Source organism: Cinclus cinclus, unplaced genomic scaffold (genome assembly GCF_963662255.1).
Source record: "Cinclus cinclus unplaced genomic scaffold, bCinCin1.1 SCAFFOLD_44, whole genome shotgun sequence".
Taxonomy (NCBI): Eukaryota; Metazoa; Chordata; class Aves; order Passeriformes; family Cinclidae; genus Cinclus; species Cinclus cinclus.
In genome coordinates, this window is record NW_026912222.1 from 399,813 (window position 1) to 426,089 (window position 26,277).

At 50.0% G+C, this 26,277-nt stretch overlaps 1 protein-coding gene and 1 pseudogene across 1 annotated transcript; both read right to left on the minus strand.

The window, feature by feature from the left end:
* Positions 1 to 225: 225 nt before the first annotated feature.
* Positions 226 to 5,260, minus strand: LOC134057626 (translocon-associated protein subunit beta). Its single transcript, XM_062514601.1, has 6 exons — positions 5,221 to 5,260; positions 3,268 to 3,422; positions 2,255 to 2,353; positions 1,764 to 1,872; positions 1,530 to 1,607; positions 226 to 845 (listed from the first exon to the last, which is right to left on the minus strand). Exons 2-6 carry the CDS (start codon positions 3,420 to 3,422, stop codon positions 735 to 737), a joined length of 552 nt encoding a protein of 183 aa, XP_062370585.1. The 5' UTR covers positions 5,221 to 5,260; the 3' UTR covers positions 226 to 734.
* A 14,437-nt stretch (positions 5,261 to 19,697) lies between these two features.
* On the minus strand, positions 19,698 to 25,832 carry LOC134057622 (Fc receptor-like protein 4; annotated as a pseudogene).
* Positions 25,833 to 26,277: the final 445 nt, after the last annotated feature.

Sequence of the window (26,277 nt, forward strand, 5' to 3'; positions counted from 1 at the left end):
CCTGAGCCACTATCAGCAGAAAGCTGAAGCAGGTCTAGGGGAGGGGGGAGTGGGTGCGTGTAGTTAAACAGAGCATCCCCAGTGCAGGAAGTTTTCCCCCAGCCTCGGCACCTGATTATTGAGGAATTTACCTGATCCTCCTCCCTGCCCTCCACCCTCATTGCTTTACAAGCCCACCATGGACCTGGGCAGGCTGGTGGGTCAGAGAACAGCATCAACAGGGCAAAGCAGCAGCTCTGACATGCTCTATCGAATCAGGTCTGTGGTGGGACCAGAGCAAGCTCCGTCCCACAGGGCAGGCAGCACCCGGAGAGGACCCCGAGATATGACACCCTGCAGAAACCTGCAGCAGGCAAATGAGAGCTGGAGGCAGCACAGGGGCCAGAGCCCCACAGACAGGCCCCCCTGGGCACTGACACACTGCTCCTAGGTATGGATTGCTGCAGCTGCAGGGGAGAGAGGGGTTCCGCCTCCAAAGGGGCTGGACAAGGCAGTCTGGGACTTTTGGTTGCTCTTTTTTCTGTTTGCTTGTTTCTCCATTAGAACACAGAGAACACCTCATCGCTGCTGCTGCTGCTGCTGCTGCAGCCACGGAATCCTTTGCCGAGAGGGCTGAAAGCGGGGCACAGGCAGCTCCTCTCAGGGGACGGTGCCATCCCGATCCAGCCGCTGTTCTTGGCGGTTCAGGGTTGTCCTTTCCTGAGCTCTGGGCTGCTGGTGGCATTTGACTCTGCTCAGTTCTTTTTGGTCTTGGGGGTGTCGTACTTCCTCTTGCTCGAGTACCAGAGCAGCAGGGGGATCCCGATGGACGGCAGGGTCATCACGCCAAATGCCGCCCAGTCCAGCTAGAAGGAGAAATTAAGCGTTGGAGAAAAGTCAAAACAGTCCAGGCCACAGGAGTCTTAGAGCAGTAAGGTCAGAGGAGGACAGTGAGGGGAGACCTCACATTGTCTGCAGCTTCATCATGCGAGGAAGCGCAGGGGCAGGCGCTGACCTCTGCCCTCAGTGGCCAGTGACAGGACCCGAGGGAGCACCCGCAGCAGTGTCAGGGCAGGATTAGGCTGGATATTAAGAAAAGGCTCTTCTCCCAGAGGATGGTCTCTCAGGCACTGGAAAAGGCTTCACATGAAAGCTGTCTCAGCACCGAGCTGGACAAGAGCTCAAGGAGTCTGGACAGGGCCAACAGGCGCATGGTTGGGATTCCTGGGGTTGTCCTCTGCAGGGCCAGGAGTTGGACTCCACGACCCTAATGTGGGTCCCTTTCAGCCTAGGAGGTTCTAAGATTCTACTCTCAGATTTTCTGGCTCAAATCCCACAGTGCAGCTCCTTGACACAGGGAGCTGAGATGGAAACTCAGCTGCTTCTGTGACAGTCCTCTGGAGAACTGACAGGAATTGACTCCAGCTCCAGCTGGAACTCTCCAGGTGACTGCAGAGCAAGCCACACACACCACGTGCGAGCGGGAAGCCACCGCACTGGGCTGCAGCTGCCGCGCAGCATTTTTCCATTATCAATTGACAGGTACTTACAAAGTGAGGGGAGAACCTCCTGTCGAAGTCACGCTGAGCCAGGATTCCTCCCTGCCCGGGAGCACTAGTGAAGCCAACCTGGAAAAGGCAGGGAAAAGACAGGCTTTGCCACCTTTCCTCCTCACTCCGAACCCGGGCAGGGTGAGAGCACGCGGACACGCATCATCCCCAACCACGCAGCTCCAGGAGCGCGCTCTGGTCTGTCTGCAGGGGTCCCATAAATCAGCCACTTACCACAACCTGTGCACCCTCCTGTGCAAGGTACGTGATGGTGGCAGAGGTGAAGTTGAAGTACCCAGCTTTGAGAGGCCGTAGGACCACGGTGTGGGACACGTTGCTCGCTCTGGGAGCCGGGCGTTAAGGGAAACACTTGTATTTCATCCCAGGAAGAAAAGTGAGGAGACGGGAAAGAGCAGCCCTGAGTCAGGTGCAAAAGTCAGTGCTGCTGACAAATCTGAGTGCTCGTGGTCACAGACAGCCAGACCCACCTGAGGCTGACACAGCTGCTCCTCCACAGGCAGAGCATCTGCCCCAGGACCTGGTCCTGTCTGCAAGGAACTTTAATTTTACACTGTGCCATCCAGAAGGGCAGGGGTTTGGACTTGGCACCCTGTCCAGGCTCTGGAAGCAATTTCAGAGACAGCAGGTGAAGATATGCCTGAAGCTGCAGGATGCTCAGGGGCAAGAAAGAGAGTTGGGGGACATTTCAAAACATTGAAAGATACGGAGCAATCCTGTCCCACTTGACATTAAGCATGCCAGAGACGATGCCAAAATCTTCTGGGGGGAAGGAATCATCCGACAGCTCCACATCTAGGGCAGCGCTAAACACAACAAAGAGAAGGGTGAGACAGGAATCTTAAGATTTGCCATCTGCTCACAGGCTCTGCAGCAAAGTGCGCTGACAGTTCCATCCTGACCAAATGGAAGAACTGCTTTTTGAAAGATGAAATGTCACCAGTAGAAGACGGGGAGGAGGGCTGAGGTGTCCTACGGGGAGACTGCACAAAGAGGAAGACAAAGCTGAGAGAAACAACCACAAGGACAGGAAAACCACTGCTTTTTCCACAACAGGATTTGGCAGTTTGCTGAACTTCTGATACCATGCCATGGCTACACATGGTGGCCTAAATAATAACCAAATCCCACATATAAAATCACAGTATCTCATTAATGGTGTATGAATCCAACATTACAGCCCCATATATTCTTCTCTTAGCAGTACTATACTCAGCATGCGTTATTCTGCCTAAAAAAAAACCCCCAAAAAACTAAAGAACAAAACCGCAAAGCTCTTTAACAGTGTCTAATTTTGTCCAATCAGCTTTTCATTCTGTGAATGAAGCTTTTTACCAGCATCGTGGAAGTTCTGTTTTATCTTTGTCAGGTCCTTAGTTAAGTCCTGATAGCAAAAAGGAATTTTCATTAAAAAGAATAAAGGTGAAAAAGAGCTCACAAAGCCAAGAAAGGGAGCTGCATGCGTGGGGAGCAGAGTGTCACCAGGACACCACAGGAACTATACCATGCTGGACTGACAGCTTGAGCAGCCACGAGGTAAAAGCAGGGGCGACAGAAGAGGAAGGAAAAGGCAAATTTCAGGGTCAATCCTGCTGGAAAGCTCAGAGTTAGAGGGAGCAAAAGCAACAGCACATCATGGAGCTCAGAAATCACCTTGTACCCTGCAGCCACACAGAGAACATTTGCTCGTGGTCAGTACTGAAGCCTCCACAGGGCTTACCTGGAGCCAACGTTGTAGATGTTGTACTGCAAAGTCAAGTCCTTGCCCTCCACTGCGTATCTGTTTAACAAGGATTTGGAGGCCAGGAGCCTGGCACCATCCTCGCAGTGAGCCACAGACACCAGGGCAAACACGGCAAGAAGCACAAGCTTCATCTACAAACACATGGAAATGGAATGGCACTGATCATTCGAAACCTCTGAACACTTGCCTGTGGGGATGTAAGAATTGGCACAGCAGTGTCCCACATCTGCAGCCTTGGAAAACAAGCCAATGGTCTTCTCCCCTTTCAAAGCCCTGGCCAGTATCACTCCCCTTTACTCAATCATGGAACATCCTCAGTTGAAAGAGACCCACAAGGATCATCGAGTCCAACCCTCCAGCCCTGCACATCTCAGTAATGGGCAAAACTGTCAGATCACTAAGCCTCTTCCAGTAACTTCCAGAGCAAAAGCTGTGGCAATTAACAATTTAATCCGTTTTAGCAACTAACTGTTAACTGTCCTGGCATCTTTCCAGCCCTGTCTTACACACCAGAGTTAGTTCTTTTCAGAAAGCACCAGCTCCTCACTTCCAACGTTTATTCTTTCCTCTTTCCAGCCACTGAAGAGCCACCAACTCCCTCCAGTGGCTTTTATGATCCCCTGCACAAATCCCTGCTTCAGTCCACGTGGCCTGACTTACCCAAACACAGTGCCTCTGAGTTGAGAGGACAAAAGGAAACAGGAATGCTACAGATGTGACCAGGGAGGACACTTGATGGGGCTTTTAAATGCAAAATCTGCTTCAGTATCAGGGCCTCCGCCCTCCACAGGTTGGACAGGATTGTAAAGACCATCCATTTGCACCCCCCTGTCACAGGCAAGGACACCTTCCACTAGACCAGGTCGCTCCAAGACCCATCCAAACTGGTCTTCAACACTTCCAGGGATGGGGCAGCTACAGCTTCTCTGGACAACCTGTGCCGGTGACTTACCTCCCCCTCAGGGACCAATTGCTTCCCACTATCCCATCTGACTCTGCCCTCTGGCAGGGGGAAGCCTTGTTCTGTCACTCCAGCCCCTCGTCCAAAGTTCCTCACCAGCTCTCTTGCAGCTCTTTTAGGCAGTGGATGGAGCTCTGAGGTCTCCCTGGAGCCTTTACTTCTCTAAGCTGAACACTCCCAGCTCTCCCAACCTGTCTCCAGAGCAGAGGATCTAGATCATCTAGAGCAGCCCCCAGATCATCTTCGTGGCTTCCTCTGGACTCATTCCAGCAGCTCCACGTCCTTCCTGTGCTAGGGGTCCAGAGCTGGAGGCAGCTCTGCAGGGCAGGGTCTCAGCAGTGCTCTGCTGAGGGGCACAGTCCCCCCCTTCACATGCTGCCCAAGCTGCTGGGGATGTGCCCAGGACCGCGTTGGCTTTCTGGGTCCCCAGTGCACATTAGCTCAGCCACGGCATGCTGAGCTTCTTGTCAACCCATCCCCCCAAAACTGTCCTCAGGGCCGCTCTCCATCCATTCTCCCCCAGTCTGGTTGTATTTCACTGCAGGTGCAGCACCTGCCTTTGGCCTCGCTGAATCTCGTGGGCTTGGCACGGACCCGCCTGCCCAGCCCGTCCCAGTGCGGGTGCCAGAAGCCCCTTCCTTCCCCTCAGTCCAGCCCTGCCCTGCCCTGCCCTGCTGCAGCCGCACACCAGCACATGCAGCCCAGGTTGCTCCTCGCTGTCCGCTCGCGAAGCCCAGGGGCCCAGAGGGGCTCAGGGACACCTCTCAAGAGGGAACCGCCCGGTTTCACCCACCGCTGCCCCATGGAAGACCCCGAGTCTGACGCTGCAGTGCCACAAACCGGCCGGTCCTTCCCGGCCCCTCAGAACCCTCGACCGGACGTCTCCTACAGACCCTCCCAGCGCCCCCCACTCGGTCCAGAGGCCCGAGGACACCGCCTCGAGATACCCCGGACCTCCCACTCCTCACCGTCTCTCCCGCCGCCAACGCCGCAAAGACGAGTCAGCCCAGCCGCGGCGGAAATGACTCACGTGAACCACGCCTCAGGGACGCCCTATGCCCCCTGGGAAATGCAGTCCAGAGCCGTGCACACGTAGGGACTCCGCGCCTGCGCAAGCACGCCTCCTGCGCTGCCCCGCCGCCCACTGGTGGCACAGTGCGGGGAAGGAGGCGGGCGGCGCATCGTGCTGGGCCGGGGCTCTCGTGAGGGTCTGGAGAAGAGCAGCGGGTGTGTCTCGGCGCGACAAGTTGCTCTGCACGCGCCAGCAGCCTGCCCAGGTCCGTGGTGGATGTGCAAAGCGGTGAAGGAGGAGTGAAGGAGAAGGAGCAGGGCTCAATTCCTCAAGAAGCAGGTGCACAGAACCCCCGAGTGTCCCTTCCTGCTTGAGTCATTCCCCCGAGACAGGCTGCCGCCTTCTGCTGCCCGCGGAACAGGACGTGTCCCGACCTCGCTAGTGCGAAGCCGGGAGCATAACAAAACTCTGGGCGTCTCCAACGCTGCAGGAAGCCCTGAGAGCTCCCCTGTGCCAGTGTCTCTCAGGCAGGTGCTTCTGGTGGGAGAAGTGCCTCAGGACCCTCCTCTGTACAAATACTGCTCCTCACACACATATGTGAGGAGCAGCTGTGTCAGCCTCAGGTGGGTCTGGCTGTCTGTGACCACGAGCACTCAGATTTGTCAGCAGCACTGACTTTTGCACCTGACTCAGGGCTGCTCTTTCCCGTCTCCTCACTTTTCTTCCTGGGATGAAATACAAGTGTTTCCCTTAACGCCCGGCTCCCAGAGCGAGCAACGTGTCCCACACCGTGGTCCTACGGCCTCTCAAAGCTGGGTACTTCAACTTCACCTCTGCCACCATCACGTACCTTGCACAGGAGGGTGCACAGGTTGTGGTAAGCGGCTGATTTATGGGACTCCTGCAGATTTTAGCTGTTATATGTTTCGAATGCTCTGCTGCTTTGGTATATAACTCTGAACTTCTTATTGTGTGTAACTACCTTTACATTTTGGTGAGACAAAGCAATCTCTCTAGGCCTGAAATTCAAGGAGTCCCTAGTGCTTCACATGCTGCAGAAGTTAAGCAAAAATGAATTCTCTTGTGCAAAGTCAGTAATAAACCTTCTGGCATGTCCAGGAAGCAGGAGGCCTTGAGACCTTCCCTGTGCACTTGTTTCTCTGGCAGCTGCCACTGGTGGGAAAAGATCCCTGGGTCCTCTTCTGTACACATTTAGCCCCTTACACATAGATAGATGTGCAGCCAGTGAGCACCAGTCCAGGCCCCTCTCACTGGCTGCGTGTTCTGCCTCAAAGCCTTTCATTGGAGGTCCCCACTCCCAGCCTGTTCCAACACCTCTTCCTACCACCACTTTTTTCTTTTCCTGCTGCCTCGGGAAGAAATTCTCCAAGCTGCAGACCATGAAAAGCAAGACAGAGGTCCAATCCCTGGTGGCCACTGAGGCCACTTAACTATTCTCTCTCCCACCCCACCCCGCCCCACCCCATCTCTCTGAGTGGTTTGCTGCAGCCAGGGCAGGCTGTTCACAGTCTTGAAAGACTGATACAACACCTGTCCTGGCTCTTAGAACCTCAGACCTTTTTCTGTGAAGCAAGAGCATTTTTGGAAAATGTTTCATTCTCCCCAGTAAGCACCTATCTTGGTGTGATGGCTTTCAGGCCAGAAGAGGAGATCACACAGCTCCATTGCCACCCACATAACTGTATTCTGGAAGACTCTGACTTGGTTTAAGGAGGGTTGAAGCCACACGCTTTTACGAGGGGTTCCAAGAAGGTGATGTGCTTGTTGGCTGGGTCAGTATCTAAGAGCAGAGATATGTGTGACATCTGTGTTAAGTATTTACCTTTGGCTTTGTAGGTGCTGTGTGGGCAGCCTTTTCAACTGGATGAGTATTTGAGCTGTTCTGGGCCATAACAAAGAGTAGCTCAGGGCTGGTGATTTCTCACAAGTGCAGTGGTAGTTTTCTGTCTTCTGGTAACTAATACCACGAGCAATGATGGCTGCAGCCTTCTGCTCTCCTGCAGAAGGCTGTGGGAAGGCTGTGGAGCTTTTGAGGGTAGGGTTGTGGAAGACCTCTGTGGTATCCAGTGTGATTCTGACTGGGGAGTTTTCTTGCACATGATGGAGAGTGACCTGCCAGCTGCAGAAATTGTACAGTTAGCCGATGGGGCTTCTGTTGAGGATGACTCCTCTGCCCTCTGAAAGCTCCATTGAGGGATTGAAGACCGCTGCCCTCCAGTGTGGAGTTTTAACTTTGGTTGGAAAGAGACCCCAGCGTAGCACGTCTTCCAAAAATTGCTGGCATTTCTTCTGCATTAATGGTCTCACTTCCAATAGTGTGTGTCCCAGCAGCACCTCTCTTGGGCAGTGCAGCTGGCCAGATATCCCTCCTAACTCTGTAACACAAAAACCCCTAGTCAGGGTAAAACCGTGTATTTTGGGGATGGAAAATTTATTGGTACCAGTTTACAGTTGTGCAAGTTCAGTTAATGCAAAAGGACAATCAAAAATTTCTGTCATAGAAGTATTTTACTGGATGTGTATAACCACACACACCCCTCCTCAGGATGAAGTGAATTACTGTGATTTGTTCTTTTTATTTTACTCTTTAAAGTTTTACACTTCAGTTCCAGTTTTATTGACCAAGCAAGTGTGGTGTGCAGCAGCAGTGCAATGACTCGAGCTGTTAGGGGGATGATACCTCCTCTCCTTCTTTTGTAGGGGGGGGAGTTTGTCCATTTTGAATGGCATTGTTGAAAAGAATGATCTGGTGGTCAGAGCTCTTTGTCTTGTTTTGTGCCTCTTTGGGAGGTTGGGGTGAGATCATGTCTATTGGGACATCCAAATGTCAGAGTGGGGGGTAGGCAGTGGTGCAGCAGAAGAGCAGGTGTGAGGAGGATGAGGGAGTCACAGAGGATTTACACCCCCAAAAGGTGTCTGTGTTGGTTTCAACAACCAACGAGGAGCTAAACTCCAAACAAGCCACTGTCCTTCCCCTCCTGCTGTCAAGGGAGGGACAGTAAATCACAGATGACGATTTAAAGACAACAATTTATTAAAAAATAAAATCACAAAGCAATGGAATGAGATATACAGGATGGAAACACATTTGTTCAAAATAAAGCAAAATGTTTTAAACAGCAAAAATCAAGGTGTTAAGTAGCCCCTTGTAACAAAGATAAAATAGCTGCTGCTTCCCTTAACAGCTCATGTGGCCCAGGAGGACAAAGACAAGATGTTGGTGAGGTTCTCTTGGCTCAACTCTTCCCTCCTGGAACTAAAAAACCCGGGATGTCAGGGGCTTATGGAGTGTTTCTGATGACAGATGGGGATGTGCTGGCATTGCCTAGTGAGCTGCAGACCTGCAGTATCAGTTGCCCTGCTCCCTCTCAGTGACAGCAACAGTGTCTGTATAGGTCAGTTTTGGCTTTTCACTGCTTCTTCCCAGTGGGCCCTTTTGACATCAGCTGAGCTCTCCGTTGGCTTGGTTGGACTCAGCTGGTATTGACTCTGCTGGATTTGGTCTCTTCTGCACTCAGGGGAGGAAGGAATGCCTGGTGGGGGAAGCCAGGCACTGAAAACTGTACCCCTGGCCCCACAGGAAGATCTTTCTGTCCTTACTCCTCTTGTCTGGGAGTAATTCTTGGACATAATGAATTTTGGAGGTGGGATCAAAATTTCAAGGGTGGTTACCTCGCAGAGAACGAATCTGGCTTTTGTCTGGGAGTAATCCTTGGTTATATAGAATTTTGGAGGTGGAATCCAATTTTGGCTATGGGCTCCTGAATGATAATGACATCATAGAAAGGCTTCCTGTGACGAGTGGGAGCTTCAGACAAGTCCTGCCTTAGCCTCAGATTCTGGTAACAGTTTAAATTTAAGGGATCACTCTGAACTGCAAGTTTTAATGATGGCAAATCAGATCTATTTATAAAAATTAGTTATTTATTAAACAGACAAGAGACAACAGATGAAAGATCCTAATCAGACAATAGAAATAGACAATTTGTCAATTCAATTGACAACAGAAAACTAAAGACCTACTAGTAGATTGTAACATAACATAAAACAGTGTACTATAACAAGGTAATGATATTATAGCTAGCAAAAGAAATAGTATTGATTAGAAGGCAAATGTAACTTACCACCAAAATGACAATAATGTACACAGATTCCTTCACTTAACCCCTGGGGAGTAACTGTGAAGCAGATGTCCCTATTCACAAGAGAAACTCCACACATTTCCATGGAAATGTATAGAAGATTTCTGCCTTGTGAAAGCTTGGTGTGGCTTTTAAAATTTGTAAATTGAGGTGTCTGTCAGTTAAAAATCTGGCTTACATTGCCAGGTCTCACTTCAACAGTAAGATGTTTATTGGCAGTTGGGAGATGCCAGACCAGTGTTAAACCCATGGTGCCAGAATAACTCCCTACAAGACAGCTTGTCCTGTTTGAGTTATCTGACTGGTTAACAAGCAATGGATTAGCCCTTGTGGGAGGGTGAGATGCCCTGCTATGGAAGGAGATCACATAGGCCCAAAGTTTCACGTGTAGATGAGAAGCTGTCCAGGGGTGGCCAAGGCCACTAGACCATCTGTCCTGGCAGCTTGGGCAGCTTTCATCTGGGAGCAATCCTTGGATGCATTGCATTTTGGAGGTGGAATCAAAATTTCGGCCATGAGCTCCTGGTCAAGAATGACAGTTCTTTTCCACAGGAAGTAAAGCACATAGGCCCAGTGTTTCAGGTGCAGATGAGAGGAAGCCCAGAAGAGATCAGTGCTAGGCAGACCAGTCTGTCCTGGCAGCTTTTGTCTGGAAGCAATCCTTGGACATACTTCTTGCTTGCTTTGCCTTGTAAACCCAACCCCTTACTTGCCTTGTACTACCTTGCATACCCATCCCTCCCCTTGACCTGTCCACTGCTTTCATTCCTGGCCTTCTCTTGCAAGGCTTACCCCTCCTTTGATTTGCCTTCCGGTGTCTACCTCAACCTTGCATTTCTTTATGGACCCCTCTGTGTTCTTCCTTTGCCCTTCCTCCTCTCCATTGCCTTGCACTGCCTTGCTCACCCATCTCCCAAACTTGACAAGAAAGGGGTTCTTCCAGGTTTTACTCTTGTCCCTGTTTCACATTGGTTGTTTTTTTCTGGGGGGAAGAGGGAGTTCTGTAAACCTGGAAAGTCCTTTGCTGTGTTGTTTTTCCTTTCTTCCCCCTCTCCACTACATTGTCAGAAGTGGACTTCTCCTCCGTCTTGCTTTTGTCCCCTGGGCTGCATGGTCTTTTACTGAGGCTGCCTGTTGGGGGTTGGTTCTCTCCCTTTTCCCTCTGTGGAATTTTCCCCATTGTCATGCTAAGATACCTGTTGACTGGGCCCTGGTGACAAGGGGGAGGGGACGGGAGGGAAGAGGGAAACCCCGCGAGATTCAAACAGCCAGAAGAGGAAGCGGAAGGCTGGGCCTCGGCCCCATTTCCCCCGTGGAGTGCGGACGAGAAGGACGATCGCCGTCTGTGTCCCATCCCTGCCATCCCAGCGTCGGGAAACCACCATCGGACCCTGCCCTGCTGTCTCCTCGCTGTGAACTACCACCATCCAGCACTCTGCTGAGCACCAGGACCCACACCGTGAGCGGAGGGCTCTCTCTCCATCTCTCTCTCCCCCTGGGACAGCGCTGCCATCACCCCCAGCCCTCCTGCGGCTCTGCGGGACCCGCCCGCCCCCAGCACCGGGAACTGCAGCTCAGGGAAAAGGTGCCTGCAGCCAAAAAACACTGGGACTGAGTTACTGTTCTCTTTGTGGGTAATTTCATAGTTGTTGTTGTTCTTGTTTGTCGTGTTAGGTATACTAGTAAAGAACTGTTATTCCTACCCCCATATCTTTGCCTGAGAGCTCTCTTAATTCCAAAATTATAATAATCGGAAGAATCACATATTTTTTTCAGTCCAAAGGGAAGCTTCTGCTTTCCTTAGCAAACACCTGTCTTTCAAACCAGGACACTGCCATACAGGGGGAGGGGACTTCCCTGTCCCATTGTCTTTGCCCTTGGGCCATGCAGTCGGGTATGGCAGCCCCATTTTGGCAGAGGGGCTTCTCTGACATTTTGGTTGCCTTTTTCCTGGGTGACTGCTTCCGTCTTTGCTTTAGAGCCTTTGTATTTTTGGTTACTGCTGTTTCCTTATTAATTGATGTTTTGGTTTTTAGTAAGCTGCTATTTTTTTCACTTTTATCTTCTCACAGTTGTCTCTTGTTCTACTGAAAGGGAAGTTCTTAAAACTAAAGGAGAGGTAGCTTGTTTCTCAGTCTCCACCCTGTTAATAGTCTTAAACTAAGACAAATTTAGCACACAACTGAAGGGGCTTGAAAGAAAAAGTGACAAAATAGCAATATTGTCCAAAATATTTGTATATTGGGTACAGAACTCCCTGGTCACTATGCTTCTGGGTCTATTCATGTGGGTGTGGCACCTTTGTGCCCCTATATGTGGAGCCATTTGCCCACCATGGTGGATGTCCCTTTTTAGATCAGGGAGAGACAAAAATCAAGATTGCTTTGTGGATGCACTTTGTGATATTGGTTTATGGAAAATCAACATCAGTGGCAACGAAGATCATTTTGGATGTGTTTGCCTGTCCAGGTCTGGGATGCTACTTCTGGGGCTTTGTTAATGACTCCATCCAGCCTACTGGGAGAATGGGAGAGGATGATTTTTCCAAGCCTTTCACCTTCTTCTCACCCTTCAGGTCTGACCCATCTTTTTGAGAATGTTGCATTCCCTCAGGATGTTAAAGGACACCATAATTTGTTGCCTCTTGTGGTGGGAATACAAGTTTCCACACATAAGGGGCAAGGCCCAAGAAAGCTTCTTTTCCTGGCCCACATTTATCTGTGTGAGAAGCAGCTGAGAACTTTTTGGTTTCGAATAGGTCTACAGTAGTGACAGAATGTGATGGTACATAGATCTGAGAAGGAAAGTGCATGGCACTGGCGTATCTTGACAGAAGCAGTGTGCTCAATGGCTCCTGTGCTGGCTCATTGTTCTGTGCGAGGAGTTGATGGACATTTCACCCTCTGGGAGAATGAAAATGTATGATGTTGTATAAGGTGAAGAAGGAACCTGCAGAGCACCATGGCTGTGTGTGCAGTGTATTGTACAGCCTGCAAGAGGAGCGTGGCTGCCACTCGGCTGCCTGCCAAATTCCAGTTATCAGTTGTAAGGGGGAAGGTCTGCCACAGCTACCTGTGCTGACACATATTCCTAACTCAGCCCTATGTGAAAGCAATTCCATGTAGCTTTAGACTCTGGGATCCAGAGAACCTGATAGTTGATGTAGCCAAGAAGGAAAGCACAGAGTACACAAGGATATACACAACAGGTGCTCCCTGCCTGAGTGCAGGAGCAGCAGGGATGTGCAGGTCCTGGTATGGAAGTTAGAGGCAGAATTGTCAAGCAAAAGAAATCAAAGAGCTGATCACACCTTTTTCAGCAGCAAAGCATATTTTGCTGAGTAAGCCTAGCAAAGCATAATCTAAAAATGAATGTGACTGACAGTCACATGCTATAAAAGGCCAGTCACACATTTTCACAGCAAGGACTTGTAGCGCACCCCTCTAAGGTGTGTGTGAAGACCTTTCCCATGAATGGGGATGCCCCTCAAGGTTACACCTTGAGGCTCATAAAAGAGATTTGCCCACAGTTGCTGATCGAGGCAAGGAATATCAATCTCTACTTTAAAATTGGGGTTTTTCTAGCTTTAATGAAATTGTTTCAATATTGTTTCAAAAACAGAGCATTATGCTAGAAGTTACAGCTATCTATCCAGTGTACTAGATAATTCTGACTAAGGTATTTTTGTCTAAGCATTATCACTATTGTAATAGAATTAAAGAAATAATTTATTTTATTTATATATTTGGTTAGCCCTTCTTAATCCCGTGAGACAAAGTTGTATAAAGATGGGGTTACAGCTTTAGATCCTTCAGACATAAACCTTTGACCACATCTGGGCCAGGAATTTGATTTAGCCACACCCAGACTCCTCTATGAGAAGGAGTTTAGAAAGCCAGGGCATCATTTCTAAACCTCGTGACACAAGGTGAGGGCTTCTCTAATAAATTTTGTCTGAAGCTCCCATCCTGCCTGAGACAAAGTGGGAGTTAGTTAGTTAGTTAGTTAGTTAGTTAGTTAGTGTACTCAGTGTTATAAAGTTACTCAGAGCAGTTACTCTCAAATTTAAGGCAAGCTGCCCTGGATGTCCAAGTTAAACCTTCTGTGAAGGTACATGACATGCTAGCTGCTCCATAGTCACTACTCTGAAAGAATAATAATACATTAGTTACAGTAAAAACCTACACACAAGTTCTTACATACTGTACTTGCAGAAATGTATTCAAGGTATGTGTTTGCTGTGTGGCCTACAAAGCACAAGGAACCAGCTTGTTTTAAGGGAGGTAAACAGGAGTGTCATCTCTGTCCAGTAATACATACAGTTTTGTCCCAGTTCCTTCAGCTAATATTGTTCCATAATGTTGTTCTGATATTGCTCGGGGACTTGATATGGGATAATTGCCAACAGAGATTGAAGGGCTATGAATTGCCTTTTACAGATTGGACTTCAATTTCATGTTTGGTTTGTGACACCAGTAACAGAGTTCCAGTGCTATCCCCCCTAAATAAGGCACAGAAAAATCATCAAATATACCTAAAATACAGGAACTTGAGAATATGATACTAGCAGAGGATGTAGAAGGGGAAAATGCAGAGTACAGAACTATACTGCATTGTCAGGGGTTGTTATATAAATGGTCATTTCTATGGTTAATAGGTTGCAGTCCCACCACAGAATCCATTGGTGTAAACAATTCCACTTATTCTAACATTTTGGAAGGGACACCATCTGGAAGAATTTCAGTCCTCACCATGTTTTATATTTGGGTTATAGTCACAGTATTTTGGCTTGTAATTATTTCTGTTTCCTGCAATGCCCAAAATACAGCTTTAATTCATTTTTTTCGTTGGGTTACAATATATAGCAGAGCCTTGTAATGCCTTGAACCAAAATCCTAGAGATTTTTTTCTGGCTTTTCAGCCCAGTTGTTTGCCGCAATCCCCATAAGATTTTATTGCCTATAATTGTTACTTTCAATTCGAAAGGGTTTCCTTGCCTAGGAGTGTGTAATTTGGCTTGCTCAATCAAAACATTTTTTCAAGTATCAGAGGCTTCTTCTTGTTTCATTGCCAAACAACTTTCTTCCTGGTACATTTCTGCTTTTATAGCATTTTCCAGATAGTGTCTTGGTGTGAGGTAACAGGGGAGTTGAAAGAGAAGAATTTTTTTGCATAGGTATTGACTTTGTCAATGATGAAAAAATTTTGCTGTTAAGTTCCTATTTATTTCTGATCATGGGACACTGACTTTCACAAGATCAGTCTACATTTGTTTCCTCATCACACAAGAGGTAAGTTTTCAGTTTTGCCATGTGATTTTCATTCAGCACCTGCACAGCTGGTTCTGAAATTACAGCCCAGATTTCCCCTAAGGTATTTGCTAGGACTCTCCTGTATTACTAGTAGCTCTGTGATGGCTGGTGTAATCAAGGTCTTCAGTGAAACAGGCACCTCTCTCAAAAGGTGTATTTTGATACTTTTAGTTACTGCTGCCCCATCTAGACTAGATCTTGTAATTAAAAGCGTGAGCCATCCCCACCTGCTGCAGGAAACTAAAACCTTCTGCCTTGAACATCAACTTCTGAGGGATGGCACTAATTCATCAGTGTCTGTATATGCTGTTAAAACTGCTGCACACAACTGTTGATACCACATAGGGGTGGCAATATCCTGCCAAACAGGACCCCTGATACTTTGTCACTGAGCACATCCCTGGTATATCTGATCCTTAACTGCCTGTAGGGCTTAATAGATTTTTTTCACCAGTTAATAAGTGGACAGAGACAGGCCCACTATTCCAAGATTGCAAAATCCATATCAGTTTGTCTTCTCCTCTCTTCTGCTGATAGATCTCCAAAAATTCCATTTTGGAATATAAGTGCACCCCGCCATCTAACAGATCCCTCTGCCCTTCCATTTGTAGGAGGGGTTGTGCTTCTACCACCTCCCTTTCTGCTAAATCTGACTAAAGCTCAACCTTGGAGTCTGAGGACTCATTCAAAATATTTCCATCCCATTCCCCAGGATCCTGTGAATATGACTGGGAAATGGAAATCTTGTTTTGCCCCTATCTGTACTTTTGTTTGTGCCACCACATATTGCTGTTCTACAGTCATTCTACACTGCATTGCTGCTCATAGCACCTCTGTGCTGGAGTATAATTAGATCTTGTGTGATTGCCTCTGCATCTTGTAAAGTCCTGACTTCCTTTTCCAACTCTCACATTGCAGGCACCAGCCAGATGATCAGGGATTCCTCCAAATCTTCTTCATCATTATGGCAGTGAGCAAATCCAAAATGCTCCAGAGATATTCAAACAACGGTGGATGGGTGGATTGAATTCTTGGATTGGCAAGTGCCCTGTTGCTCCTTTTTCATACTGCTTTTGCAAAAGGTGTAGATTTATCAGTGTAACTGATCATTGGGATCAATCTCCATGTAAGTCACAAGGAAACACTGGGCAGTGGGCCTTAATCAATCAATGGGATGGGAGCAGTGTAGCTACTTAAGGGCCAAACTTTTTTACCATAGAAGAAAAAAGAAAGATGTTAGAGAAGGAGGAAGAAGAGGAATGGTCTGGAGTTTTGGACTCTTAGCCTGAATGTGTTATTTGTTGAGAGGAGGGGTTAGTTATAAGAGTTAGATGTTATGATGGTGGAGGATTTTGACAGTGAGGGAGGGGGATCAGGGGAAAATATCAGTTGATAAGGAAAAAACCCAGCTGATATTCTGGTCCCAGTAAAGCTGGGGAATGAAACACTAGATTTTTTTATCTATAGTGGAGCCACACTTTCAGAAGTAACTTGCTGAAAAGGCCTGCTGAGGAAAGTTCCAGTACAGATTTTTGGGGCAGCAGGAAAATAAGCTTTGTAGCCACTCCTACCACCCATGGCATGTATAGCTGGTGACACTAAAACAACTCATCAATTTCTATATATGCCATAATGCCCCCTTCCCTTTCTGGGATGAGATATATTTTGTAGCTTAAATGCACAAAACCATAAACCTTTTCTGAGAATACCATGCAGCTTCACATTCCACCTGAGATAGGCTGGAAATCTCAGATCTGTCTGTTAATGTGTAAACCATTGGAGGACATTGGAGAAAATATTCTGGATGCCATTTCAAATGCAGTGGTCCCCATGGGCCACAGGAAAATGAGGCAAAGCAAAGAATGTGTCTCCAGTTAAAAGAAAAAGCTCAGAACCAAAAGTTAAACCATTAAGAATTAATAAATATCCCATAAAGACAGAAGCACAAAAAGGTCTGGAACCACTGACATACACATTCTTACAATTTGGCATACTCAGACAATGTCAATCTGGCTTTTAGATGCCTTTCTCCAGGTAAAGAAGCCTTGTTCTTGAGAGTGCAGATTAGCACAAGTTTAGGAGCAATCAATCAAATATGCACAGATATACACCCAGCTGTACCAAATCCTTATGGCTTGTCAACCTCAGTGCTGGAAACAAACCCTTATTTTACCATTTTGGCTTTAAAATGCTTTCTCTTATATCCCAAGAGATGAGCAGAGCCAAGCCATCTTTGCCTATGAATGAGAGAATCCTGTGGCTGGAAGAAAGTTGCAGTTGCATAGTGCTCCCTCAAGGATTCAAAAATAAGCCCACTTTATTTGGTGGTTTTGGCAAAAGTAGAACAATGGGAAAAAGGTAACAGTGTTTTTCTTTTAGAATGTGTAGATGACATCCTAATTGGAGCTGACAAGGAACAAACCTTCTTGAAAGTGACCATAAGCCTGCAGAAATTTTTGGGACTTGCTGGAATTTCCAGGAAAAAAAGGTAAGACCAATGCCTTAGCTTTAAGGTATCAAAAGGTATCATATCCCCATTTCGCACGCATAGAATTATGTCACTCAGAATTTCTTGTATTCTTGTCTTTCATGTTTTCCGTGGAGTAAGACTGCCACCTTCCACTCGCTATTTTGAACTGCAGAGCGTGCTTTTGGGGGCTTGCTTCGATTTTATGCAATTCCATCGTTGTTATAAGTATATATTATAATATTGGCCTTTCACAAACATTAAAACAAATGCTATATGTATAATGTTGGAAAACTTTGCTGTATTAATAGGTTCTTTTAGTTCTGCTATTAACAAAACTTAGAAATAGTAGTGTGATAAATATATTTTTCTTGGACTATAACATGGTGATGTAAAAAGCTTTTGTTCATGTAACTAACTCAGAAAATAGTAAAAAGATAATCAGAAAATTCTTCACATCCTATCTGGATGAAGACAGGGGTGATGAACAACAGAACTCCAGGGAAAGGATTTATTGATCTCTGTTATCAGGGAGTGCACTGACAAGAAGGAGTCACAAAGAAAAATAATAAAAAAGTAAAAATGTTGATTTCTAGGTTGGGGGGGGGGGAGGGGATTATTTTGAATAATGCATGAAGGTCTATGAATATGCAACATGTTGATGCATTTATAGAAGTGTTCTCTGAGTTAGTGTGTGCTCTTGGCTGAATGCCAAGCATCTGGCCATTGTAACATTTTGTTTTATTGTTATTGTCTTTTATTAAACTTTTTAAAGTCTGCCAGGAAACGACTTCATTTTTCACAGAATCAAGGGAACATGGAACATGTCTGGCTGGCTTGGGCTCCTGTGGGCTGCCTGACAGATCTAGCTGACCTTGCCATGTTGAGAGCTGCTTCTCATCTGCCCCTAAAGCACTGGGGCTCTGTGCTTTTGTTCCTATGGAAAAGAAACGTCCTTTTCCTCCAGGCGTCTGTGAAAAACGAGGATTGCTTTCCTGATAAATTTTAAACGGTTTAATAAAAGACAGTAAGAGGCAAACAATAAAACAAAACATTATAAGGGCTGGGTGCTTGACATTCAGCCAAGAGCACACACTATCTCAGAAAACACTTCTTTAAATGCATCAACCTGTTGCATGTTCATAGACCTTCATGCTTTACTAAAATCATTCTCCCCAACCTGTAAATAAACTTTTTTCTCTTTAATTTTTTTTTTGGCCTCCATCTTGCTTTACACCTCCAATAATGGAAGATCATTAAATTATTTTCTCGGGGTTCTGGTGTGTCACCAATAATCTAAAAATGTGAAGAATTTCCTGATTATCTTTTTTTTTACCATTCTCTGAGTTAGTTACATGAACAAAAGGTTTTTGCATCACCATGTTATATTCCAAGAAAAATATATTTATCACACTACTATTTCTAAGTTTTGTTAATAGCAGAACTAAAAGAAACTGTATTAATACAGCAAAATTTTCCAACATTATACATATAGCATTTGTTTTAATGTTTGTGAAAGGCCAATATTATAATATATACTTATAACAATGATGGAATTGCATAAAATCGAAGCAAGCCCCCAAAAGCACGCTCTGCAGTTCAAAATAGCGAGTGGAGGGTGGCAGTCTTACTCCACGGAAAACATGAAAGACAAGAATCCAAGAAATTCTGAGTGACATAACTCTCTGCGTGCGAAATGGGGAGGGATTTTTTGGGAGCAGTTCGGGAAGTCTCGTGACTATCACGATGTCTGTAAAGTCGAGGGAACAGTGCCTGATGGAACCGTGTTCATGGAGCGACACCCTTAGCACATTCCCGAGATCAGAATTAATGCCTTAAGTTTTAGCTTAATATTTTCCAGATTCTGTACTGCCTTAGTGTGTAACTCTGAACTTCATGTAAAGCGTTAGCAAGTTCTCGTCACTGTTCAGTCAGACAAAACAATCCTTTTCCAGTCCCAGAACCAAGGAAGCCACTGCAGCTTCAGACCCAAAAAGTGTAATTTATACAAAAAGTATAAATTGCAAATTGAGGAGAGCAATCTGGGAGGATGGGACTGCATAACCTGGAGCTGGAATTGGACAACCCAATATATGAATGGAACAAAACTTTAAAAAGTGTGAAAAGTCGTGACTTGGGTCCATCTTGGGTATAGCCTCTTGTACTGCCCAAAATGTATAATTGGAATTCTTTTAATAAATTCCTGTTTTATTCCTTGAACTCTGTCCAGCCTCTGTTCCAGGCCAGCCTCTTTGTGCATCAGAATGAATGAGTACTTTAACAGTTCAATGAATTCATTTGGATTAGGGAGAGGACTCCTTGGAGGGGTTTGGGGAGTCCCTTGCTGAGGGTTTCATGAGGGGGGTTGAGACCCCCAGCCCTTGCTGGGAATTTGGGGGTCTTGGGGGGGCTGAGGGTCCCTTGCTGAGGGAGTGGTGAGGAGAGGTTGAGACTCCTGGCCCTTGATAGGGTTTGAGGGGTCCTGAGGGGGTTATGAGGGTTCTTTGGTAGTTTTGGAAGGTGTTGGGGGGTCCTGAAGGGGCTGAGGGTCCGTTGGTGAGGGTGTGGTGATGGGGGAATGAGACCCCCAGCCTTGATGGGGACTTCAGGAGGGTTGTGTGGGGGCCCAGGAGGGGGGGGTCCTGAGGCGGGTGAGCCCAGACTGAGCCCCCCACCCCTCATTGGGATTTTGAGGGGTCCTGAGAGGGCTGAGCCTCACTGGGATTTGTGGGGGAGGTGTCCCAAAGTAAGGGGACTGAACCTCCCACCCCTCACTGGGGATTTTGGGGGGATCTTACAGGAGCCTCTAAAGGGGGAATCCTTGGATTTCAGCATGGGGTCCCTGCTGGGGAGGCCAGAAGGGCATTTTTATGGATAAACCCATTGGATTTCAATGTAAGGACCATCCTGGGGAGGCCAGAAGGGCATTTTTAGGGATAAACTTGGATTTCAACCTGGAGATGCTTCTTCCAATTCCTGGACCCAGTGTTCTCCAGCTACTGCTTTTTGACACCCAAAATTGTAACTTTGACCCCATGGGAATATTCCTGATATTCCTGCTGTGTTGGAACTCATCTTCTCTCTCAAAACCAAATATCCTCAAATTTTGTGGCTATTTTTGGGCTGAAATCCCTCAAATCTCAACGTGGGTGTTGGTTTTCAGGGATCCCTCTGGATCCTCCTGTTGTTGCACTTTGCTCTGGGTTGGCGAAGTCTGATTAATTCCAGGGATTTCTGAGCTGCAGCAAAGTGCAAGGGGTGTGAGGGGCTGTCAGGACCTGCTGGTGGCTGGTGAATCCTGCAGAAATCCCGACTGGGATTTGGCTCTGTCCCAGCTGACCCAAGTTCCCAATTCTTTGATTTGCCCGTGTGGTAGAAGCTCTGGGAGCGAGGCGAATTCTGTACCTGGATGAGCCAACTGGGGGAGCAGTGTTCCTAGGCTGAGGGGGGAGGGTTTTGTGAGCATTGGGAGGAAATTTTCCCTCCTTTTTGAGCATTTAAAATGCTGGGAATGGCCAAAACAGCCCGTTGGGACTGGCCCTGAGGCCCCAGGAATCCTTGGCACTGATTCTCTGAGGAGAGGGGATTTCAGGGAGCTAAAGGACATTGCTGGGCTTTGGCAGAGCTGCTGTGGAGACAGAAGGAATTCAACTGCCATGGCCTGATCCTGACTGCCCTGGAAAATGGGGAGGCTCTGGACACCTGCCCCCCCACCCCTGGCCCAGGGCCTTTGTGACATCATCGTGTGGGGAACACCACAGAGGAGAGGTTTGGGAAAGATGAAACTAAAATCCAGAGCCTCCTGAAGGCCACTTTGGCCATCAGAGCAATGAAGATCCAGGACCCTGCCAGCTTCCTCTAGTGGAAGAACTGAGCTGGGGGAAATGTCTGAGGTTTGTTCCTTGTTGGGGAGATTTCCCTGGAAATTGTTCCTTTTGTGACCTTTTGAATTCTGACCCTTGTTGCTGTTGTTTTTGTTCTCTTGTTGCTGTTTACAGGAAATTGTTCTTCTCTCAGCCCTTTGGGACCTTTACCTTTTGTGCCTCCACTGGCAGGAGGAGGGTCAGCAGCCCCTGGTTTTTAGTGGCAGCCCAAAATTGGAGAATCTCATTCCTAAAGCCCGACAGAGCTGAACAAAGAAACATCATCTCTGGCAGTTGAACCAAAAAGCTGCATTTTGGTGCCAGGAAGAGGGCAACAAGTCCTGTGTTCTCCTGGCACTGGGAGGAGAGGTGGGGAGCCATGAGTATACTGGGAGCACTAGGAGGGGGAAAGGGGAGCACTGGGTACCCTGTGTAGCCCTGCCCCAGCTTGTGATCATCACCCCAGGCAGGATGGGCAACCACGGGAGCCATGGCATGGGGACTCCCAGTGTCCCCAGTGTCACAGCATGCTCTCACAGGTGCCACTGGTGTCCTGAAGTCACCCGTGGGGTCCTGGCAGTTCCATGTGGGTCACCTGGGATTCCTTGAGGGGACAGTGAGGGGGGGGCCTGTAAGAGACATTGGTTCTGGGGAGCTGACTTGGGGTGACACTTGTGGGTGCCATGTCCATGTCCCAACCCATCCCCTATACTCACCTGCCTGCTCAGTGTCCAGCACCTCCCCCTCTTCCAGGGGAGCTGGGGGCTCTGGGGGGGCCCTGTGGGGATAAGGGTGTGTGGAGGGGTGTCTGGGGAGGGGGAAACAGAGTCACAGCTGGAGCCCCCACACACCTGTCCTGGGATTTCATGGCAGCTGCAAGAAAAAGGGGAGGGGGTGAGCATGGGGTCCCTGGGGAACCCAACCCCACCTGGGACCTTTAAATGGCCGCTGGTCCCCATAGCTCCCACCAGACACTGATTTCGACTGTGCTCCCAGGCCCCCTGCACCCAAAACCAGCCCTGAGGAGCCCTAGAATACCTGAGCCACCCAGGTACTCCAACCCCCCCCAGGACCCTGCAACAAACCATGGGACCCCTGAATCTTCACAGGGCCCCTGGGCACCTCTCAAGCCCCAAAGAACCCCATTAATGGAATGCAGGGAACCCTCCAAACTCCTCCAGGATCCCTGCATGACTCTCCAACACCTCCCTAAAACCCCTAGGAGCTTTCAATGACATCCCAGTATTCCTCAAGGCACTTCTTAGGACACCCCAGGACCCTCAAAAATGTCCCCAAACATGTGAGCACCCCAAGCAAAGGTCACTGGGGGCTCAGCTTCCCCCAGGTCAGGGGCTTTAGGTGATGCCCAATGGTCCCCCTGGTCTGTGGGTTTTCCCCCCAATTCCTGCAGGATCTTGTCCACTTCCATTGTCACCCACCCCGGCGGTACCACCAGCGACAGCCCCCAATGACAGCCAGGAACAGGAGCAGGAACAGGAGGGTCCTGTTGACATTCACAGTCACTGCTGGGGACAGAGGGGAACACACCGGGGTCACCCTGAACCTGGGGGTCCTGAATACCCCAGTGACTCTGTGTGGCCCCACCTGTTAGCCAGTGTCCCTGTGGTGTCACCTCCAGGGCCAGCTCTGGGCTGAGTACCTGGTGCCCATCCAGCTGGTTGGTGGCCATGCACTGATAGGTGCCCGAATGTCCCACATTGATGTCCCCAAGCTCCAGGAGGGGACCCCAGGCTACCTCCTGCCCATCATGCAGCCAGGTGAAGGTGACAGGGGCTGAGCCCACCTGCACCGAGCAGCACAGGGTCATGGGGTCACCTGGGTGCACCTGGAGTGCCGGGGGACCGGGGGTGGTGGTGGCATTGGCCATGGGCACTGTAGGGACAGAGACCAGGCTGGGACCTGGTGGGGGAGGATGTGGATGCTGTGGGTGGGGCCACCCTCAGCCCAAGGGTCCCACTTACCCAGGATGGTCACATTCAGGGGGACGCTTTCAGCCATGCTGTCCGCCTTGCTGGCCTGGCACTGGTAGTGGTCGCTGTCACTCTCCCCAACATGCCGTGGTTCCAGGCGGGGGCTGGTCCCCAGTGGTGCCCCCGAGCCCTCCTGGTGCCAGGAGAAGGACAGGGGATCTGTCCCCATGGCCACCGTGCAGCTGAACACCAGGTGGTCCCCCAGTGCCACCTGTCCCCCGGGGGGGCTGCACCGACAGGGGCACACTTGAGAGTGGGACCCCTGTGGGGCGACACAGGTGAGGTGGGATAGGAGAGGGATGGGGATCCAGGGTCAAAGAAGGTGACCAAAGGAGGAGTGCAGGTACTCAGAGACCATGGAGGGACCTCAGGGAGAGACTGAGGAGAGAGAGCAGAACCTCCGAGAGGGATGTGGGAGGTTCAGAGAGGGGTGCAGGAAGGGGGGTTTGAAGGCCAGGTACAGAAATGAGACCAGAAAACGAAGCAGCAACATGGAAAAGGCTGTGGTATGCCAGGGGGAGATGGCAGGCATGTGGAGAGGACTGGTGACACCCAGGGAGGGAAACAGGAATGGATGAAGGACATGGGGAGGGTGTCAGGGATGGGTGTCCCCAGGCAGGACAGGGGTTCCCGTGGGAGGGCTGTGGGGGCTTCCTGTGCCCATCCCTGCACTCACTGCACACTGTGACGGTGGTCCAGTTGCTGCTCTTCCCACCTCAAAGCTCACATCGCAGCTGTAATTCCCCAAGTGGGAGACCCCCAAGGCGGGCACCAGGACATGCAGGCACTGCCTGTCCTGGTAGAAGATGTACAGGAGAGGGACTGGGAGCTGCAGGGGGCTGGGGGTGCTGAGGCAGCTGAGATTGAGGGAGGACCCCTCGGTGAGCTCGGGGGGACCCTCCATCACCAGTACCGTGAAGAGCTCTGGGAAGGAGATTGGGTGTGCAGGAATTGACCCTGAGTCTGCTGTGAAGGGGCTGTGGGAGTACTTAGGTGTGGGGTGTGAGGGTGCTTACCATGCACTGTCACTGTCACCTGTTCAGACACATCCCACACTGACAGTGATGAGCTCCTCCCGACGCTGCAGCGATAGTGGCCGCTGTGCTGCAGCTCCAGGGGAGACAGGAACAGCTCGGTCCCACGGTGCTGCCACCACAGTGACTGCCCCTCATCGTGGTAGAAGCGCACTAGAGGGACCGACTCCTTCTGCCTGAGCCGGCAGCGCAGTGTCACCGTGTCCCCTTCCAGCAGCGCCCTCGCCGGCACCTGCAGCACTGGGGTGGCTGTGGGACAGGAGGCAACAGAAGGAACCAGGGGTCCCCCATTGCAACAGGGTGGTCTCGTCGAACTGGGATGCACTGGTGTGTACAGGGGATGCTCCAGTGCTGCTCTGGGATGTCCCCGTGTGCAGGGCACAGGCTCTGGTCACACGAGAGGTGTGACCCACAAAGCTGAGCTCACCCAGAGCTCTCGGGGCTCCTGCAGGTGCCAGGGTGGGGGCACAAAGACCACTCACCATTTACAACGTGCATGGGGGGGCTGAGCCCACTGCCGGGTCTGTCACACGTGTAGGTGCCACTCTCGGTGACAAGGAAGCTGTTGCGTCCCTCCTGCCCCCAGCGCCGCCCGTCCTTGTACCAGGTGGTGGCACCGGCGGTGCCTGAGCCCTGGCAGGTCAGTGTCACCCGGTCCCACAGCACCGCTGGCGTCCAGGGGGGCTGCACGAGGAGCTGGGTGGTCTGGGCACCTGCGGTGACAGGGGACACCAGACTGCCAGGGCCAGCGCGGGGCTGGGGACAGTGGGGCGGGGACATGGCATCCCCCGAGGACTCACCAGCGAGACCGAGGGTCTGGGCTGGAAGGGAGAAGGGACAGGGCTGAGTGGGGGTGGCCCTGCAGGGACAGTGGCATAGGGGGGACCTGGGGTGTGTGGGCCAAACTGTCCCCACAGGACAGCAGTTCTCATGGGAAAATGCTCAGGGATGATCCCCAACAGGCCTGGAGAGGCTAGGGGAGAGCTCTATGTCACGTCTGTCCACAGCCACACCTCTTGTGAACGATTCCCTGGGGACGGGGACAGTGTGGCTATCCTGAGTTGAGGCTGGACATGGCAACACCACTGACACTTGATGCTCGTATGGATCATCGCCACTAGCCCTACAGAACCTATCCCTATGGCCACATTCCCATAGCCCTGTGCCCATGATCCCATTCCAATGGTACCTGTCTCCATAGCCCCTCTGCAAGACACAGGTTTACCTGTCCCTGTCCCCCCAGGTGCCCCCACTCCAAAGTAGCTGTTGCCATTTCCTTGTCCCCACATCCCTATCCCCCTATTCCTGTTCCCACATCCCTATCCCACATCCCATTCATCACATCCCCTTCCCTCCATTCCTCTCCCTGAATCCCATTCCCATATCGCAGTTCTCCTGTTCCTGTGTTCCAGTCCCTGTCCCCAGAGCTGCCCCAGCCACAAGGTTGCTTTTGCCACATCCTTGTCCCCAAATCTCTGTTCCCCTCTTCCCACCCCCACCTCCCAATTCCCCTGTTCCTGTCCCCCTGCTCCTGTCCCCAGGGACACCTCAAGATTCTGGTCACACTGGGGTCCATGCCCATGCAGTGGCTCTGCTGGCCTTGGGGACCTCAGGGGACCCCACAGCCCCCCTTTGCCCTCTCCCCACTGGTCTCTGCTTCTCCAGGGCCCATCCCCGGCACGTCAGGCCCGTGCCCGGGGCACTCACCCCACAGGAGCAGTGCCACCTTCCCGGCCATCCCGGTGTCCCTTGCCATGGGCACTGGCTGTCACTCCCTGCCAGGGCCACCTGTCCCCTTGCTGGCGGCTCTTTGGATGAAGGGACAGGAAGCGAGCTCAGGTCTCATCTCATTGTGTTGGTGGCATGTGGTGGGGGCAGGGTGGGGGCACAGTTAGGTGTTCCCAGGGCTGGGGCAATCAGGGAATGTGGGGAGTGAAGGATGGGAATCCCAGGGAAAGGAGTAGCCCAGGAATGGGCTCCTGGGAGGGTTGTCCCAAGGGAATCGGGGTTCAGAAATGGGGATCCTGAGGAGTCGGGCCCAGGAGATTGGTGTACCTGGGAATGGGGGTCCCCATTCAATGGGGGGCCCATGAATGGAGTTCCCAGGGAGAGCATGGTGCAAGAGATGGTCTGAAGATTCCCTCATTTGCCTCACGACTGTCGCAAGAAGACCCCTGTGGACC

Bases quoted from the DNA above. Each gene is read 5' to 3' on its own strand.
- LOC134057626 (XM_062514601.1), bottom strand. From the start codon at position 3,422: ATGAAGCTTGTGCTTCTTGCCGTGTTTGCCCTGGTGTCTGTGGCTCAC. The intron at 2,354-3,267 runs GTAAGCCCTGTG...TGTTGTGTTTAG, and splicing joins ATCTACAACGTTGGCTCCAG to CGCTGCCCTAGATGTGGAGC. The intron at 1,873-2,254 runs GTATCTTTCAAT...CCCGGCTCCCAG, and splicing joins AAGTGGGACAGGATTGCTCC to AGCGAGCAACGTGTCCCACA.